We start from the raw sequence: 15334 nt of genomic DNA, 5'->3' as shown, positions 1-15334 counted from the left end.
CGAGTAACACTGGGACCGGGTGTCGAGCTTCGGATGGGAACACAGTCAGTGGTGGAGATGATGAGAAGAGGACCGGGCTGCGGACACTGGGACTCACTCCTGGACTGGTCGAGTTGGATGGTACTGAAGAGGAACAGACATTGTACATACGGTAAGTAGTAGACTGTGCATCGACCTGTAGAGTGGTGATGAAGCAGAGCGGAGGAGGTCCGTGGTCCGAAGGAGTGACTGAGGCGAGGAGGGAATGAATAAAAAGCAGCTGAAGAGAAGGAGACAAAAAAAAAAACTAACACAGATCAGAGGAACAAACGGGCCTGAGAAATGCTGGAAAGAACTGGCAGGGGAGTGAACGAAGAGCAGGGACTAAATAGGGAGAAACTAATCAGGTGCAGCTGGTGGTAATCCGGAGGTAAGAAGCAGGTGTAAGGGATAACGTAATCAGGGTAAGGGAGTGAAAGCAGAGTGAGGGGAATGAGAAAGTAGGTGCAGCCGGCAAACCTGACACCTACCTTCTCTCATGAAAGTAATGTTTAACTTCACACATACTGTAATGTAGAAATTCCAACACCAACAACAAAGATCACAACAGGAGGAGACAACAAGGAAACATTTACTGTAACCATATCTAAGGACAGACACACCAGCCAAGCCAAAGTAAAAGGACTTTTAGTGACGAAGACCAACTGTTGCATCAGATCAATGACTTTAGCCTTTGGCACTGAACTATAAAGCTTGGCATTGAAAACAAAACAAATTGAAAAACAAAAACAAAACAATAGCTGAAAAGCAAACATTGGCATTGAAAAAACATTGGCATAAAAAAAAACATTAATACTGGAAAAATGACAATCTTCTGATTTTATGTTAACGCAAGACTTTTTCAATGCCAAAGTTGTTTTTTTTTCAATGGCAATCTTCTGATTTTTTTGTTGATGTAAGTGTTTTTCAATGCCAAAGTTTTTTCTTTCAGTTTCACTTCTCTGTAATTGTTTTGGCATGGAGGGGAGGGAATTGAGGGGCAGGGCTAAGGAGAGTGTTTTGCATACTCTGAGATCCATGAGGAGAGGACAACCCTCTCCCATGAGCCACTGTGCGCATTGAGGCTTCTGTCTGCATGAGCATGGCTGTTTTAATTACTGCAGCGGCTTCCCTGAATTCAGCCGGAGCTCTTACACTGCTGTGTCTTTCTCTCTGCTGGTATCTTTACTCTCAGAACTGAGATACATCAAACCTCATTTTCAACTAACATCATGCTGGTGTGGCAGAGGTCTGCTGCAGAAAGTGATACTGTTAGCTACAGGTAGGCTATAGCTAATAGAGATACTGTTAGCTGGAAGTAACATCAGCAGTGCACAGCTACTTATCAGTGACTTCTGTGGGATCTTCCAAGACCATTTCCCACACAGTAACATTAGATGACACCGTGTGGAATGAGGCTAATAAATATTAGGTCTGCCTGGAACAGGAAAATGCCAATAGAGTGAAACAGATGGCCTGAGAGCTAGTGTTGAACTCGATGAAGCCGTGCAATGCTGATGTTGGCTTTTGATTCCACAGTTAAGGGAGACATGTTACAGTACAGAATGACAAAACCTTTTGAATGTTTGAAATCTATAGGCCAGAATTTCTCTTGGGATTGGCCCAGCTCCAGTGATCTGTTGAAGATATGTGTGCCTTTCTGATCTTTTGTTTTTTAAAAAGGCCACACAGATTCTTTTCACAGATCGCCATGTGTGGGAGGAGGGGAGGCGATCATACAGTAGGGGGACCACCTGCTGGGTGAGGTGTGTGCAGTTCTGCTTCTCATACCTGGAGTAAAACACATTCAGGTCATCTGTCAGTTGGTCTTCCAAAGCAGGGGAGGAAGGTTTCCTGTCGCCGGTGTTGTTTTGTAGGCTTCTCAACACAGACGAGGGGTTGTTGGCTGCAAACTGGTTTTCCAGCTTTTCAGACTAGCTCTTCTTTGCTACTCTGATCTCCCCTGTCAGTCCTGTCCTGGCCTACCTGTACAGGATCCTGTCCCCACTTCTGTAGGCCTCCTTTAGAGACAGCCAACACACTCACATTTCATACCAACATTTTAGAGTCACAAAATTAACCTGACCCGCATGTGTTTGGACAATGGGAGGAAGTCAGAGTACCCAGAGGCAGGACATGCAAACATCACACAGAATGTCTGCCAGTAGGTTTGAACCCAGAGTTTTCTTGCCGTGAGCCAACAGTGCTAACCACTGGTCCCATTTGCATATATTGTATACTGTGCTAATACCTAACATATTAGAGCTTTATAGTGTCTGTGGCTGTTGTGTGTGAGATTTGATTGTCTTGGATAGATAATAAAACATCCTAGTTAAATAGTTTCTAACATAAAGTAAATGTGCATTAGTTTTCTCAATAACTCGCCACATGATGTTACAAATGTAGTTAATGAAATATAATAAGGAATAAAGACAGTTCATCTAGCATTTCATTTTCCTCAGTCCAATAATGTATTGGCTATAGTTAGTGGAAATGTTTTAAATACAGTAAAATCTAACTGCACTTGTTATTAATCAGTGCAACATGCTACACGACCTCTCTTTTGTAGGAACACCCTGATCACACTCACACAGTTACAGTCACACCTGGAAGCTGCCCAGTGTTACCACAGTCTGACCTGCTTCACTGCAGCAGTTTGGGGTTCAGGGACCATAGAGGTGTAGATGGCAGGTGCTGCTTTGTCACCTGTCATCCCTATTGTTGCCAAGTGCTTGCTCAAGGGGGACTTGTTGGGTTTTTCCCTATAATACTGTAAGGTCTAGGTCTTATTCTGTAAAGTGTCCCAAGATGATTTTTGTTGTGAACTGGTGCTTTACAACTAAAATTGCATTGAATTGAATTGTCACACCCAGATTTAATCTTAATTTAAAGTTACCTTCTAGTCACAAGTTTGCTTCTCTGACCTTCAGGTCACCACCACCTCCAAATTTGCCTCAAGGGGCTTTATAGTCTGTACATCATACAACACTCTCTACCCTTAGATCCTCAAAATGGATAAGGAAAAACCCCCACAGAAAACCCTTTAATTGGAAAAATTGTCAGGAACAGCAGCGGAGGAGGGATCCTTCTTCCAGGACGGACAGACATGCAATAGTTTCAGAATGACAAAATTGTATCTTGTAACTATATAATGAACATAGAGCATAAACATATATTAGGAACACAATCCTGGAAGAGGAGTCAAATTCCAGGTGCCTCCAACAGACGCAGCCCACAAAACTTCCCCTCCAGACAAAGACCCGATAGGAGGACAGACTACACAGTCACGTGAGAAGCAAAACTCAATCACATCTTTTTTAACAAATAAAAAACTGAATAATTGGGCGTGCAAAATTATTCAGCCCCTTTACTTTCAGTGCAGCAAACTCTCTCCAGAAGTTCAGTGAGGATCTCTGAATGATCCAATGTTGACCTAAATGACTAATGATGATAAATAGAATCCACCTGTGTGTAATCAAGTCTCCGTATAAATGCACCTGCACTGTGATAGTCTCAGAGGTCCGTTTAAAGCGCAGAGAGCATCATGAAGAACAAGGAACACACCAGGCAGGTCCGAGATACTGTTGTGGAGAAGTTTAAAGCCGGATTTGGATACAAAAAGATTTCCCAAGCTTTAAACATCCCAAGGAGCACTGTGCAAGCGATAATATTGAAATGGAAGGAGTATCAGACCACTGCAAATCTACCAAGACCTGGCCGTCCCTCTAAACTTTCAGCTCATACAAGGAGAAGACTGATCAGAGATGCAGCCAAGAGGCCCATGATCACTCTGGATGAACTGCAGAGATCTACAGCTGAGGTGGGAGACTCTGTCCATAGGACAACAATCAGTCGTATACTGCACAAATCTGGCCTTTATGGAAGAGTGGCAAGAAGAAAGCCATTTCTTAAAGATATCCATAAAAAGTGTCGTTTAAAGTTTGCCACAAGCCACCTGGGAGACACACCAAACATGTGGAAGAAGGTGCTCTGGTCAGATGAAACCAAAATCGAACTTTTTGGCAACAATGCAAAATGTTATGTTTGGCGTAAAAGCAACACAGCTCATCACCCTGAACACACCATCCCCACTGTCAAACATGGTGGTGGCAGCATCATGGTTTGGGCCTGCTTTTCTTCAGCAGGGACAGGGAAGATGGTTAGAATTGATGGGAAGATGGATGGAGCCAAATACAGGACCATTTTGGAAGGAAACCTGATGGAGTCTGCAAAAGACCTGAGACTGGGACGGAGATTTGTCTTCCAACAAGACAATGATCCAAAACATAAAGCAAAATCTACAATGGAATGGTTCACAAATAAACATATCCAGGTGTTAGAATGGCCAAGTCAAAGTCCAGACCTGAATCCAGTCGAGAATCTGTGGAAAGAACTGAAAACTGCTGTTCACAAACGCTCTCTATCCAACCTCACTGAGCTCGAGCTGTTTTGCAAGGAGGAATGGGCAAAAATTTCCGTCTCTCGATGTGCAAAACTGATAGAGACATACCCCAAGTGACTTACAGCTGTAATCGCAGCAAAAGGTGGCGCTACAAAGTATTAACTTAAGGGGGCTGAATAATTTTGCACGCCCAATTTTTCAGTTTTTTATTTGTTAAAAAAGTTTGACATATCCAATAAATTTCGTTCCACTTCATGATTGTGTCCCACTTGTTGTTGATTCTTCACAAAAAATTACAGTTTTATATCTTTATGTTTGAAGCCTGAAATGTGGCAAAAGGTCGCAAAGTTCAAGGGGGCCGAATACTTTCGCAAGGCACTGTATTGGGAAGGAAGCAAACACATTAGAGAGGGACATGGGACAAAGGGAATAAACAAAGTGTTGGCGAAAGGGACAAATATATAAGGCTGGGACTCCTAAAGGACTAAGATTCAGAGGTACCAACAGCCAAGGAAAAGAGTGGTCCCAGGATGGCTGATGGTCCAGCACAGGAAACCTGTGGGACGGGGAGGACAGGAAGAAGAAGAGAGACATAACTAGGTTACTAGACACACTCAGACTGAAACCCACCAGTGGGAGCATACTAGCAATCCATGAACTTGTCTTAACTAAAGATGACATTTTCCCTATTTAGCATATATCTTAAATAGTGGAATCTATTTGTTTATATGCTTATTCAAAGCACATTTGATGAAAATACACTTACATAATTAGAACTACTGAGTGTTTCAGTGTCCACTACTGCTTTAAGTTATTTGTTGCAAAAGTTGACAGGTTGCTGGTTTGATATTGCTGTAATATATGGTAATGTTGGTGTTGCATTATGGGTTTGACTATGCTAACTTCTTCATGTGATGATTCATTTTGCTGCATTATGACTCTTTGATGGGACAAATTTGAATTCAGGGTTGAAGTGTTCCGTCTTTTGTGGACTCTTTTGTTATGCAGATCATTGCATAAATGGCACAGAGTTACTTTTATGCACACGGTAAGTTTGAAAACATTGGTATTTGTGCCAGAAGCATAAAACAAACCACTGAATACCACTCACTATTTCACGATGTTGTATCAGCATTACAGTTGCCCTGCAGAATTTGGCAATACAATGCTGCCATAACAACACGATGTGGTAGCCATTAAAACATTGCACTATGGCATGACTGCTTCGACAGTGCACTTCACAGATGCCTTTTAGATCAAACTGTGCCCTGGCTGTAGTACAGCTTGGCACACCAGCAGCCTCATCCCTGTTCCATAAACCTTTGACTCGTTCTCTTTTTGCTTCCTCTCTTCTTTTACTCTGCCTTTCTCCTCTCCTCTCTCCACCCCTCTCTGATTTCTTCTCCCTTTGCTTCACTGTGTGTCAGTAAAGCCAAGAGAGTGGAGAGAGAGAGAGACCTGCTTTCTGCTGGCTCTGCATTGTGTGAGGGGGAGAGCAAAGCTGAGGAAAGATAGGACCAAGAAAGAGGAATGTGAGAGAGTGAGTGCTAGCAGCAGTTAAACAGTGAGCCTATGCCAAGAGGAGGAATGCAGCACTGCATTATGAAAGCCATAGAATATAGGTCCAGCTCTGCGTGAAAGATAAAGAAGAGAAGAATGATTTAGAAGGTAAAAGGTATGTGTGTGCAGGTATGTTATTACAGTATAAGCTAAGTAAATTATGAATACATCACCCCCTGTTACCAACCCAGTCTCATAGCAAAATGTACATCCACAGCACAGTACTAGTCTCACAATAACGCCTCTGAAATTGTGACATTGCAGCATTTTCTGGATCAAAAATTGTGACATGGCAATGTCTTTCTGGCAGCAAAAACAAAACAAAAGAAAATGTTATGTTTAGACACCAAAACTACATGTTTAAGGATAGGGAAAGGCCCTGAGTTCGATTAAAACCTCTCAAATGAAAAGAACAATGCCATGCACAGGGTAAGGTCTGTGATTGTCTGTGCGAAAGTCAGGTGTTAGTTTCACCAGTTTATTCTACCCAACCATCACCTCTTACCTTTCTATAGTTAATAACCCTTCAGTGGACAACAAACGTTACCTTCCCGATCCACACTCCAGACTAGCTGGTGACAGTAATGCACCTTTTTGTTGTTTGCTAACTGCCATAAAACACCAAAAAGAAAAACACAAAGAAGGAGACTGGGCAACACTGGCATGTCTGAATTTTACAGCCTTTATTGTGACATTACCTTTTATGCTGTGGACCAACATACAGTAGCTATTGTACATTTTCATGTGAGGCTGAGCTGGAATGTAATGGAACAAAGTATAAATACTTATTTCTTCAAGTATGAAAAATATTATTATCAGGGGGCTTCTCAGTCTTGAGGGCCTATGTTATAAATGAGTTTTTGTAAGCCAGATGCAAAAAAAATATCCAAAATAAATGGAAAACTCCTCCTCCCCCTAGTCTAGGTGTGGGAAGACGAATCATCTAGAGCTTCACTGACACAAAGTACCACAAACACCGATCTCTCTGCATCTCTTCATTAAGGTCACATCATTAACATTTAGGGAAGGGAAGATGAGCAGAAGAGCACGGGCGAAGGAAAAACAGGGTTTGTTAGACTTACCATGCGTGATTTTTAGGTCAGCCTGAGGCCACACTTTGCTCCATACAGCTGCCTCTCTGCAAGCAGGGGGCTCCAGCCTTGGCATGGAGCTGTGTTGCCACTAGCTATTTTGGGGCCAAACTGATTTTAGCCACTCACCTTCTAGCATTATGTAATGTCTTTTTTCACAGTCCTAATCTGAAATATTGGAATAAATATATTAAATCAGCATCCATAGATTTATGATTTAGAGTAGCATGATGTGTTTGTCTGTAGATTTGTGAGTCCATATAGAGCTTTTTTTGAAAGCCAGTTGCCTTTGATTGAGACATATAATAAAATGTCACCAGTTACCTAAAAATATATTGTCATGGACATTAAAAAGGATTTGCATTGAATGCATCCTGTTTTGGATATACATTTGTTTTGTGCTCAAAATCTAAAATGGTTGCCAGTGCAGTAGCTGTGCAGTTCATGTATTTCTGGTACCAAGTGAGGCAAAAGTCATCTCAGCTCAGAGTTGACTTTAGTAAAAATCAAAAATTTATCTCATTTCACAATGAGCATTCCTTTGTCTGTTTGCATCGTTTACTGCCTGTTTATACTGCTTAGTGTGTTGCTTGTTAATACTGTTTATTTTTTATACTACACAGCCCTATGTTGGTTTACTGTTTACTTGCCCCTTGCATGGGGATATGTACATACACATTGAGAACCGATGTACCAGAGTCAAATTCCTCGTGTGTCCAACACACCTGGCCAATAAAGCTGATTCTGATTCGGATTTTGATCATTATCCAGAAAATGATACTCCACATAATGTAACTTGTAAATAGGACAGGTTTAACCAGTCCAAGGTTTGTGTGACCCACCCATCCAGTCTAACTAACATGCACTTTCTCCTTTTATAAACTACTGTAAATGTACGACCAGACCTGTTGCTCTGGGCATCAAATATTGATGCTAGTGTGTTAACACTGTTCTCTTCTGGAAACCCTGTGTCACATTCAGACACCAAAGGATCTGTATGGAAAATGAGTTTGACAAAGCCTTGGTATTGATGCCCTGGGTACAGGGCATATACAGGCTGGTGGTGGAACACGTGTGAAAATATATAAATGATAAATTGATATGATCATTTTGATCAGCTTACTCAGTGGTTCGACAGAAAACAGTTCTAGCTAAGTTAAGAAGTTTAACAACTGGCTCCTAACAGTTCCTTTTCTCTATTGTCCAGGAGGGTCAGGAGCTGATCCAGGAGAAGCCAGAGTTGCGTTCAGTCGTACAGCAGAAACTGGAGGAGATCCGAGAGTGCTGGTCTGACCTGGAGAGCACGACCAAGGCCAAGGCCCGACAGCTCTTTGAAAACAACAAGCCCGAGCCAGCAGTGAAGAGCTACTCAGACCTCGACAACCAGCTCTCACACCTGGAGCAGCAGCCCCCTCAGCTGGAACAGGCACACCATCTGCCCACCTTCAATGAACAGCTCCAGAAATTCCAGGCAAGTTTCAAGGCTCTCCAGGGTCACTTTGAGAGGGTTTTGCCACGTTTCTCAAAACACAAATGTTTTTTTTTATATGTGAACCATTTTCACATGTGAAAGAGAGCTGCTCTGATGATGAAGTTGTTGAGATACAGCACCACCCACTAGTATATCTTTAGTCATGCCTAGCACTTTGGCATCCTTTGCAATGACCTACATAACTGCATATTTACACTCAAATGCAAAGTTTGCACTACTAATCTTTTTCTATCTTTTTCTTTTTACTGTGACATACTGTATATACAGTACATCTGACATGTTTATACAGAGGAACACAGCCCACCTACGCACCAATGCTAAAGTGTATACAAGCACCTTTACATTTTGAATTTTAAACCAGAGTTGGAAAAGGGGTTTGGATATTTTTACTTAGTTATATTGTATATTGTACTGTACTTAGTTATATTTCACCAGTGAAAACATTTTCTGCTTCTTTGATTCCTCCCTTTGACATTTAGCTCAAGCAAGATTTTTTTCTGTCTCCACTGCACCTTAGTTATACAAACATAAGACATGTTTGTATAACTAAAACTCACTGATATAGCTAATGTGTTTGACAAATTGTGTAGTTCAGCTCAGTATATTTTATATCATTTGCTCTTGCTCTGATATGTGTCTACACAGGCTGCTGTTGTGGCCTGTTCCTAAACATGAGGTTTAGTGGCATTAAAAAATTCACCATATGCTTTTTTTCCCCTCAAAGTGATGCAGCCTCTTGCATCCTCTGAAATGTTCAGTTAGGAAAACAGCTGATGTGTTGTGTTTGCCCATAGCTGTACCCTGACCTTCCTTTTCCTTCCGGTGCAGGCTATGGAGTCTCAGATAGGGGACTTTTACAAAGATGTGGGAGAGGTGGGAAGCTTGCAGGGGGTCTGCCTACCCCAGCGAGGACTGATGGCAGGTGACAAGGAAAGTGGTGAGCAGTCAGGCATGGTAGAAACACGCATCGTCCGCCTCATTGAGCCCCTGAAGGAAAGACGCCGCATCCTACTGGCTTCAAAAGAGATGCACCAAGTGGCTCAGGATCTGGAGGATGAGATAGTGAGTGACACACTTCTTTTCTCTGAGTTCACTATGCTTTCATTTAACATATTTCCTCTTCCATATAGACTTTTTAAAATGACCTTTTTCACATTTGTCAGAGATAGTTTATTTAGTTATATGGTACTGAAGCTGAAATATCTTAGGAATTGATGCATCATGTGTCTCTCTAATGGTTTCCAGGTTTGATACTGTACACAGATCCTTATCTTTATAGATCCTTGTTTATGCATTCTGAAAAATGTAATAACCCAACTCTGGTTACTTGATAGCTGTGGATTCAGGAGAGGCTTCCCTTGGCCTCCTATAAGGATTATGGGAATAACCTCCAGAGTGTACAGCAGCATGTAAAAAAGAATCAGGTAAGTGTCAAAGTTGACATTTTGTCATGGTCAGCTGAAATGGGACCTACCCCCCTGCTCAGTCTTGGAACTTGTGTCTGACTGGCTTTTCAGACACTCCAGAGGGAGGTGACAGGGCGGCGGGCTCGTGTTGAGGAGGTTCTAGACCGGGCAGGAATTATTGCTTCGCTGAGGACACCTGAGGTGGACTTTATACGTGAAGGGGCGGGACATGTGCGCCAGCTGTGGGAGGTTTTGCAGCTGGAGACGGAGAGGAGGTCTGTGATGCTGGATGCCACACTGCAGGCTCAGCAGTACTACAGCGAGGCGGCTAAAGTGGAGTCCTGGCTGTCAGGTCAGAAGCTCCATCTGGTCAATGAAGAAAAAGGCACGGTACGGACAGCCCTGACATTCATGTAGATATTTGGTAACCTAAATCCTAAATGAACTCATGACACTAACATTGTGACATTATTCTGATATTTTTCAGGATGAGGTGAGCACCCTGCAGCTGCTCAAGGCCCACCTGGCTCTGGAGCAAACAGTGGAAACATATGCAGAGACAGTAGGCATGTTGTCTCAGCAATGCCAGCATCTACTGGAACTGGGACACCCAGAAAGGTGTTGTATGGCCGCCCTTACATGTGCACTCACAAAGCAGCACACATGGCCCAAGAAAAGTTTGATCTCTAATGGACCTGTTCTATCTACTGTTTAGGATGATATAAGGGTAGCATTGTCAATATTATTCTTGTTGGTTGCTGTAACATTTTCAACAGTGAGCAGATCACCAAGCAGCAGTCCCACATAGACCGGCTGTATGTGTCTCTGAAGGACATGGTGGAGCATAGGAAGACTAAACTGGAGCAGCAGTATTGGCTGTATCAGCTCAACAAGGATGTGGAGGAGTTAGAGAAGTGGATCACTGAGCGCGAAGCAGTGGCCAGTTCCACTGAGCTGGGCCAAGACCTCGAGGACGTCACGGTCAGTCCATCAGCACAGTCTTAATTCCTGAAACAAATCCTTTATCTTTAATTTTCATCAGTGTTGCTTACCTACGCACTTAATTAGAGGTACAGTATATTTGTCAGTAGTACTAACATGTGGCAACAATTTTAACATTGTAGACTTTATAATCCACTTCACTATAAGACTGTCATAAAACAGACAATTTAGCTTAAAAATCAGTTAATACAGAACACAGAATTAAGTTATACAGTAAGTCTAAACCAACCAGTTTTCTGATATATATGTTAGTATTCCTCTGCTTAAAGATATACTTACAATATTTGGTTTTGGCTTTTTAGTAGATAATAACATCCATCCATGCATTACCTATACCGCTTATTCCCGAATAGGGTCACGGGGGGCTGGAGCCAATCCCAGCTGACATTGGGGAGGAGGCGGGGTACACCCTGGACAGGTCACCAGTCTGTCACAGGGCTGATAAATAGTAATATATAAATAGTATTTCATGTTTTAGCCTTATATTAACAAAATTAATTGATTTTAATGTTATTTTAACATACCAAATATTATTATATTATGACCACAACATAAAAATTTATACCAAATATGTTGTGGACCACAAAGTCTTTAATATTGTGATTTTAACCACCGTGTTCTGTCTTTAAGTATGCAGCTAATCAAAAGTTATTTTTTATGGCTCCTTGAATTAATTAGCAGTTGTCCCCTGTACATAACACCAGACTTTTATACTGTATGCTTCGGGTTATGTTTGGCTTGAGTTAAAGAGATTAGGTTCTTCTAATTGAATACTACTATTTTAATAGTAGTTTAGAAATTCATTTTAAGAAACACTGATGATTCTTTCTGCAGTCCTGACTCTCCGCTGGAGTCTGTTCTTGTCCTATTTGGTTGCTGAGCCAAACCAGACAGTGATGGAGGTGCAGAGAACAGACTCGATGATTCCTCTGTAGAACTGTATCAGCAGGTTGAACTTCCTGAGCTGGTGTAGGAAGTACATCCTCTGCTGTTCCTTCTTGATGATGTTGTTGATATTGGACAACCACTTCAGGTCCTGGGAGATAGTGGAGCCCAGGAAGTCCTTGAAGTCCTCCTGAAGTCCATTGTCATCTCCACTGTCTTGAGTGTGTTCTGCTCCAGGTTGTTGCGGCTACACCACAGGACCAGCTGCTCAACCTCCCATCTGTACACAGACCCATCACTGTCTCAGATGAGGCCAATGACCATTGTGTCAGCTGCAAACTTTAGGAGGTTAACAGAGGGGTCCTCTGAGATGCAGTCATTTGTGTAGACGGAAATCAGCAGTGGGGAGAGCACACAACACTGGGGGGCACCTGTGCTGATTGTCCGGGTGCTGGATGTGGTTTTCCCCAGCCTCACCTGCTGCTTCCTGTCTGTCAGAAAGCTAGTAATCCACTGACAGGTGGGTGCAGGCACAGTGAGCTGGGTCAGTTAGGAGTGGAGGATGTCCGGGTTGATGGTGTTGTATGCTGAGCTGAAGTCCACAGTCGAGGGAGTCGAGGTGTTTCAGGATGTAATGCAGTGCCATGTTCACTGCATCGTCCACTGACCTGTTTGCCCAGTAGGCAAACTGCAGGTTGTCCAGCAGGGGGTCTGTGATGTCCTTCAGGTGGGTGATGCAATGTTTTGATGACCGCCCATTTATGCCAACTATAAACCTATTGTCAGGAATGTGTCTGATATAAATGACACCAATATACAATTAAAACTTGTTTTTTACTGAAAGAACAGAAGAAACATGAGAGAGCAAAACTATAAATGCTATAAAGTCAATCACTTGTTTGTGAAAAGTTGGGATGATATAGTAGGACTAAATGATAATTGTGGACTTTTATAACTTTCCATATATTTTTCCAAAATGAAACAAGATCATTGTAAAATAAAAACTAAGAAAACACAACTGTTTTGTTTGGATTATGGATGGATTATGATGGAGCACAGTTCTTCCAGGTTAAGCTACAATAGATGGAAATACACTGATCTGCCATAACATTCTGACCACTGGCAGGTGAAGTGAATAACATTGATTGTCTCATTACAGTGGCACCTGTCAGTGTGTGGGGTACATTAAGCATCAAATGAACATTCAGTCCTCAAAGTTGATGTGTTGGAAGCAGGAAAAATGGGCAAGTTTAAGGATCTGAGTAACTTTGGCAAGGGCCAGACTGTGATGGTGAGATGACTGGGTCAGATCATCTCCCACACTGCAGGTCTTGGTGGGTGTTGTTGGTCTGTAGTGGTTAGTACCTACCAACAGTGTCTAAGGAAGGACAAATGGTGAACTGGAGACAGGGTCATGGACGCCCAAAGCTCACTGATGATGAGGTTGACCTACTGTAGATTAAACTTTTAAATTTCATTCATTTGTTTTTCAAAAAAAAAAATTTGTTTGAACCTTTGTTAAAATGGTTGAAAATGAGAAATACTGTGCATTGGTCTCAATGAAGACAAACATTCAGTGGCTATACTTAGAGTGGGGAGGCTGTTGAATCTGTCTAAAAAATTCTCTCTAACTTGTGCTCATGACCAGAGATGTCATTCCTTTTACATAGGTTTTTCACTGAATGGTCTACACGTTTGTGCTCTTCCTGAAAGCAGTATTATGGAAGCAAACTGATTGACAGAAGATGCACTGTGAGCTGCTGAGTGACACAAGTGCCAACCCTTTGCCGCACTGGCTCCTGTGTATACAGTGTTTGTCAGGTGGTCATAATGTTATAGCTGATCGGTGTATAATTGGCATAATGGAAAAATACATCTTGTCAAAAATTAATATTATGAGACTCACAGAGGTTTTATTTATTGCAAAATTGTTATATCAAAATAAATTCATTCATGTAATTTTGTCCAGGCCCTGTAGTGTTAGTGTAGTTTATGTGTTTCAGGTGCTTCAGGAGAGGTTCACCAAGTTTGCCTCAGAAACCAACAGCATTGGCCAGCAGCGCATGGAGCAAGTGAACAAAATGGTGAATGAGATGATCGACTGCGGTCACTCAGACGCAGCCACCATTGCTGAGTGGAAGGATGGACTGAATGAGTCATGGGCTGACCTCCTAGAACTAATGGAGACCCACAGGCAGATGCTGGCAGCATCACACCAGCTCCACAAGTTCTTCACTGACTGCAAAGAGGTACAATCAAAACAAATAACAGTCTCTGACTTAGGTGTACCGTATTCTTCATTGCCATTTCAAATATAGACAGTCTGGCTGTGACATGTGCCTTCTATTTTTAATGATGTCGTGATGACACCACTGTCCTGTCTTATAGGTCTTGGCCCAGATCGCAGGAAAGATGAAGCAGCTGCCAGAGGTGAGGGCATGCCAAGCCAACATCACCAATCCAGCCACCCTGCAGAGACTCATGCACTCCTTTGAGCATGCCCTTCAGCTGCTAGTTGCACAGGCAAGTGATATGACAGAGAGTAGTTGTTGTTCTTGAGGTCAAGGATGAATGGATATGAACATTTGACCAAAAACACCTCACTGGCCCTAACCCAGCTTCTAGGCTATATATGGGCTTTATATGATTGAAAGAGGCTGTTCAGTTTTACCAATAGTCAGGAACCTAAAGTAAGTCTGTTTCAATTCAGATGATTTTCTACAAACATCACCATTCTTCTGCATTGTGTCTACTTAAACAGATTTTAGTATGATGAAAGAACTAACGCTGTTCTTGGTGCAGGTGAGGCAGCTGCAGGAGAACGCTGCCCAGCTGACGACCATTTATGCTGGTGAGAAAGCTGAGGCCATCATGGTCAAAGAGCAAGAAGTGATGGAGGCGTGGAAGGAGCTGCTGAGCTCTTGTGAGGCCAGTCGCGTCCAGGTCACTTCAGTAACTGACAAGGTGCAGTTTTTCTCAGAGGTGCGTGAAAACCTGATGTGGATGGAAGGAATCATGGGCCAAATTGGATGGGATGAGCCCAGGTAAAAGATCACTTATATTGTTCAGCTAAGCACTGTTTGCTCTTTTTGTGTTGAAGTGTGTTTGAACAAAAACACTAATGTTTACAGCATGTTGTCCAGGTTTTGGCGTCATATTTTCAGTGTTCAATTAACCTGGAACTCTCTGTGGTCTTGTGCAATCCTGGTGGACAGAAGTTCCTTTCTGTGCAGTGTCGAATTAGGCTGCGGTGCCACCTTGACCTAATTTCAAATGATATTTGTTATTGAGTTTCTCATATGATGCAATTGAAGGCTTTAAATTTTGCAGTGTAATCAATGCCATTATTTGTCATTTTTACCAACCAGTTCCACTGTGCAATAGGCTTGGAGCACTTCCAACTTGGCTTGAAATCTTCTAGCAGATGTCAATATGTATCAACATAAGCATGAACACACAGCACTATGGGACTGGTAAA

General features: G+C 42.3%; 1 protein-coding gene across 1 annotated transcript in view; it reads left to right on the top strand.

Moving 5' to 3' along the window:
• Positions 1 to 15334, top strand: part of sptbn4a (spectrin, beta, non-erythrocytic 4a) — a 40518-nt gene that overhangs the window by 12782 nt on the left and 12402 nt on the right. Inside the window, exons 3-11 of the mRNA XM_020587079.1 lie at positions 8279 to 8542; positions 9392 to 9625; positions 9898 to 9987; positions 10081 to 10359; positions 10457 to 10587; positions 10746 to 10950; positions 13860 to 14105; positions 14245 to 14379; positions 14659 to 14900. Coding sequence (XP_020442735.1) covers positions 8279 to 8542; positions 9392 to 9625; positions 9898 to 9987; positions 10081 to 10359; positions 10457 to 10587; positions 10746 to 10950; positions 13860 to 14105; positions 14245 to 14379; positions 14659 to 14900 — 1826 coding nt within the window. The remainder of the gene's footprint in view (positions 1 to 8278; positions 8543 to 9391; positions 9626 to 9897; positions 9988 to 10080; positions 10360 to 10456; positions 10588 to 10745; positions 10951 to 13859; positions 14106 to 14244; positions 14380 to 14658; positions 14901 to 15334) is intronic.

This window comes from Monopterus albus, unplaced genomic scaffold, assembly GCF_001952655.1.
Source record: "Monopterus albus unplaced genomic scaffold, M_albus_1.0 scaffold438.1, whole genome shotgun sequence".
NCBI lineage: Eukaryota > Metazoa > Chordata > Actinopteri > Synbranchiformes > Synbranchidae > Monopterus > Monopterus albus.
This window is presented reverse-complemented; position numbering and strand designations above follow the sequence as displayed.